This window comes from Frankliniella occidentalis, unplaced genomic scaffold, assembly GCF_000697945.3.
Source record: "Frankliniella occidentalis isolate FOCC.00 unplaced genomic scaffold, Focc_3.1 Scaffold60, whole genome shotgun sequence".
In the NCBI taxonomy this organism is placed as follows: domain Eukaryota; kingdom Metazoa; phylum Arthropoda; class Insecta; order Thysanoptera; family Thripidae; genus Frankliniella; species Frankliniella occidentalis.
Window position 1 is genome coordinate 1,410,175 of NW_026267190.1, and position 4,927 is coordinate 1,415,101.

Sequence of the window (4,927 nt, forward strand, 5' to 3'; positions counted from 1 at the left end):
CCCACCCCGCACCACCCCGCCTGGTTATACCCGAGCGGACCGCGGCGGGTTCAAATACCGCGCGCGCAATGTCCCGCTCGTTTTTCTACCCCCGCGTTATGTCTCGCGGAAACTTTGAGATTTCTTTTCCATTTCTTGTCCCTAATATGGAAGACGCGCTATACACATGCGCGTCTTATATTGTCCGGCGATTCGCTTTTATGGGCGAGCTGAGCGGGGCGCGGTCTGGGTCCGGTCAGCCGGAACGCGCTCGCGCCTCCGGACCGGACTGAGCTCGACTATCAACCGGAACGGCCCCTCAATACGCTCCGCGCCTCGCTGATGCCCCAGAAGGGGTGCGGCCGAAAATGAAAAGAATTTTTGAAGACCTCTGCAACTTTATAGTTTTGTGGAATTTTTTGTATTTATATCACGTAAAGAGTTACAGCATTAAAAAAGCCAAAAACCAACATAGGATAACTTAAAATCCAAATTAATTTTTAGCGTTAAAACTAGCTAAATTGATTACTAAACTTTATTTTATTTATAAATTTGCGACGATGGTGGTAGGTGAGATTTAAACAGCAAAAATTCCAACAATGGTTAAGTTTGTGTGTGTGCCCCCTGGAATTGTCTTCATTGAATGGCAACTAGGCCCGAACTGGGCCTACGCCCTCGCCTACGCCACACACACTTAAGTCGGTTCCGTCAGCGATGACAAACATTTTCGACGAGGACCCAGCCGGGAATCATATCCCCCTACTTCCGCTTATTTAAGTTTTCGCTCTCGACCTCGTTTTTCCTACGGCTGGGCAGCGTTGGCTGCCGGGAGTCCCCTGCGGAGTCCGGGGTAGGCAACACGGTGGCAGCCGTGCCCGTGCGCTGCCTATCTGCCAGGCGCGCAAGGCGGCGGCGCCCGGCAGCGCGGGCGGCGCGGGCCCCAAATGAAGAGACCGTAAGAGGCGCCCCTTTCGCGTTGCTTACGCTTTACCTCTCGTTTAGCGGGCCAGGGCCCTTTAGGGACCGTGTATTCAATCAGGCGACCGGGCCGAGGCCGGCGGAGTGCCCCGCGCGCCTCGGAGCACGTCCGGCTAAAAGGACCGCCTCTTCATTTGATTCAAGACGCTCCGAGTGCTCCCGCGCCCGCTCCGCAGGTCCGCCCGTGTGTGCCAAATCGCATCCCGCCCCGGGCGAGGGGATAAGCGATTCTCGGCGAAATCCGCCCAAAACCCGTCGCGACCAAATCCAGTGTACATTCGCTGCCACTCGGCGTGTTTTTCGCGAGAGCGATAAAAGGAAAAGAATTGTAGCGTGATTCTGATTTCGTTGTAAATCTTGTGCTTTGTCAATCTTTCTAGACTCAGCTTTCATCATAAAATCCGTTTCACCTTTTACCTCTCTCATGGAGATTACGTTAAAATCTCGTCTATTCGTCAGCGCGCGGCAAAGACTAAAACTAAACACATCAGTTTACCGTGGACCAAAGCCTCCCACCCCGCCGCACCCAAATGCGCCGCCTGTGCGCGCCGGTGCAGTTCCACATCCGCTGGCGTGATCCGGAAGCGACAACGGAAATGCATTTACGTCTGATCCCCGTCACCCCTCCCTCCGCACCGCGCCGCGCGCTGGGCCGGGCCGCGGTCCCGAGCCCGCCCCCTGCCATAGAGGGCTGGCACCGGGCCCTGCACCTCCCACACCGCATGCTTTTAGAATTTTAGTGTACAAGATTGAAAAAACCGCAAAAGTTTTCATTTTTTTCTGAGGGTTTCACACCCATCAAAAAATATGAAAATTTACAGCTGTACACAAAAGACAACCAAAAAGGCAGGTACTTGAAATCAAATGTGTTTTCTTAAAATTACTTACATCACTGTGGTTTTTTCTTTTATGCACTTGATTTCCAGTTTCTGCTGTTTTGGGTTTGTGGAACCATCCAGACTTACCCACGACGTGCAGGTAGCCGATCTGGGTCTTGGCGTTGGCCGTGTTGATCTGGCACATGTAGCGGCCGCGGTCCTCCTTCTGCACGTCCCGGATGTGCAGGAACCACGTGCGCAGGTTGTCGTGCGACACGCTGATGCGCGGGTTGCGCGTGATGACGTGCGTGTGCACCGTGAGGATGGCCGACTGCTCGAAGTGCATCCACGCTACCTGCAGACGGGAGTGGGTCAGTCCAAATTAGTCCCCGCGTATGGGAAGAAAAGAAGCATACCGATTTTTTTTAAAAAAAAAGCAAAAGGGCGGGCTGAAAAAAAGGAACAATGACCAAACACTCAGAGTGTGTGGATAACTTCTTCTCAAAACTACGAAACAAAAATAATGTTGGTGCAGTTTCTGTGTCGTGTTGCACACAGCAGGTGATGCGAGACGTGAAATGTGGGAGCGAGAGAGAAATAGAGTGGTGGTGGTGGTGGGGAGGGAAGGGGTATCCGGGAACACGGCCGGTGGGGGAGAGAGGTGAATAATGTGGGTTCGGAAGCTGACAATATGCCGTGCGCTTCCGGCAGCAGCGCTGCTTCTGCTGCGTCGGGCCACACATACATACTCTTCTCTCTCCCTCCCTCTCTCTCTCTCTCTCTCTCTCTCTCTCACACACACACACACGCACACACACACATACGCGCGCGGGCGTCCGGACAGACGGTAGGTCGCGAAATAATATCCGGTGCGAGGAGAAGGGGGGCAGGGGAGTGTTGAGACCAGGCATTCACCTGTATCTCTCTCTCTCTCTCTCTCTCTCACACACACACACACACACACACACACACACACACACACACATGCGCCTCGACGACGTTTACTCTCCGACGGTGCTGGCTGTCACTTTCTCCTGCAGCCCGACCCGGGGCAGAGGAAGAGTCGGCGCGTTATTGAGTTATCGCCTCTGTACTTCCCCGCCCGCCCCACCCTGCTCCAGACGTCTGGCGGTGGTGGAGCCCCCCGCTAACCTCCATACGACACTTTGATCAGTTGTCACCGGGCGACGCAACTTTTATTGGAATAACTTTCGAGTGTAAACAGGAGGGGCGTCGGCAGCCCCTCGCCCTAAACACCCTGCGCTGCGCGCGCGAGGAGGGGCGCGTCGGGCGGCAATCGTAGCATCGTCGTCACTTAAGGTGAGGTAGATAAACCAAAACACCCAGACCTGAGATGTCCTGCCAGCCCATAGTGAAGGGTGATTTTCTGCATGTTTTTTTTTTTTTCAAATAATGTGAAACGGACAGGGCCTTTTTCAATAATTTTCTTGTAAAAAACGGACATGAAAAACAAAAAAACAAGATACTAAGAGTAATCTGGGATCCAAAGTCATAGCAGCAAAGACAACGACCGGGAACAACAGTGAAATACATACAAATTTTTAACAAATAAATTACACACAAACGCCTTCCCTACGCGGTCAGCGTTCATTTGTCTAGTTTGATTTTATTTTTCACCCTGCTTGTGGCGGCCCCAGGCCTTGGGGGACGGGGAGCGGAGGGGGCGATGCACTTGTGGCCTTGAGTGGAAAGCTTCCTGATGACGGGGGGTCACAACGGTGTGCGGTAAACAGCCGCTGTGGGGCGGAGGCAGGCGGAGGCCGCAGGGCTGACGGGGGAGGCGAGGGCGGGGCCCGGAAGTTGGTACAAGTGGAGAGACAAACCATGCAAATGAGACAAACTCCCCGGCCTCCCCCTTTCCCCTCCCGACCCTGCGCCGCCCCCTCGTACACACAGATCGCTGTGAGCCACGCTTGACACTCAAGTATTAGACGAGTATAGGGGGCCTCATTAGCTGGTCATACGGCGGTGCCTCTTCAGCCCTTCAGGTCCCCCTCAGGACCCTTTGAGCAGCCACAATGTGTCACAATCCATCCGTCTTCCTCGTCCTCGTCCCTCCTCCTCCTCTTCCTCGATGGTCGCCCTTCAGTTATAGTTCTTGGGAGCAATAGACAACAAAAAAAGATCACCAGAGATTCGGGTACTTTTTTCGGCACTTGTATCTTGCTTAGAGAACTTAGCAGACTTTACGTGCTAGAAAAAAGTTATCCTATTAGAAAAATATTACCTTCGAGGTATACATTCATCGCGCGGAGTAAAGATCACTTCTTTTGAATTGAAATGATGACGCACCGCGGTGAAAAAAAGTAGCCTGCCCGTTAAACTGACGTAATTTGTGAGCGACTCTTTTACACCCCTCGCGCTCTGCAGTCCTCACTCACAGCCTGCCGCTGTGGCATTAGGCAAAAAGTAGCAGCTACTTTAGCGGCTCAGAAGGCAGCTAGCAGCCAAACTTGTGCAATTGTAAGTTTTGTTCTGCGGGCCCACCCACACCCCTCCCTGCCCCCTCCCGCGCTCCCCAAACCGGATGGGCACAGATGCCATTTCAAGGCCCCGCCAAGCCCCACCACGCCCCGCCAAGCCCCGCCACGCCACCCCGCTAAAGGACCGCCGTCAGCCAAGCCGAGGGAGACCAAGCAGCGGCCGGTGGTAGGCAGTCGGTACCGCATAACCTTAACACTTAACCTTTCCCACTTATTGTAACTTGTGTCACGGATCAGCCGTACCCCCAACAGCCCTCCCCCCTCCTCCTCCCCTTTCCCGCTCGCCACTCCCCTAATCCCGGCTCCCTCTCCCCACATCCTAATCTACCCCGCTGCCCCTCCGAGGCCCTGAGGGGCGCCCCTTCCCACTGCATGGCCCTTCATGGGCCGGCGGCAAGTTGTGGGAAAGTAGCTGGCTGCGGGAACATGTGTTGAATACGGCAGGAGCGGCGCCGGGCGCAGGAGGAAAGGGGGGGGGGGGGGGCAGGACGTGCAGAGTCGAAAAATAAGACGATTCCGATTCATGGTGTCGTGTGTGTGTGTGTGTGTGTGTGTGTGTGAGTGAGTGTGTGTGTGTGTGAGAGAGAGAGAGAGAGAGAGAGAGAGAGAGAGAGAGAGAGAGAGAGAGAGAGAGAGAGAGAGAGAGAG

At 54.4% G+C, this 4,927-nt stretch overlaps 1 protein-coding gene across 1 annotated transcript in view; it reads right to left on the reverse strand.

The window, feature by feature from the left end:
• LOC113209734 (lachesin-like) overlaps positions 1-4,927 on the reverse strand; it is an 18,603-nt gene that overhangs the window by 10,809 nt on the left and 2,867 nt on the right. The window contains exon 2 of the mRNA XM_052267869.1: positions 1,923-2,130. Within this exon, the coding sequence (XP_052123829.1) occupies positions 1,923-2,130 (208 nt within the window). The remainder of the gene's footprint in view (positions 1-1,922; positions 2,131-4,927) is intronic.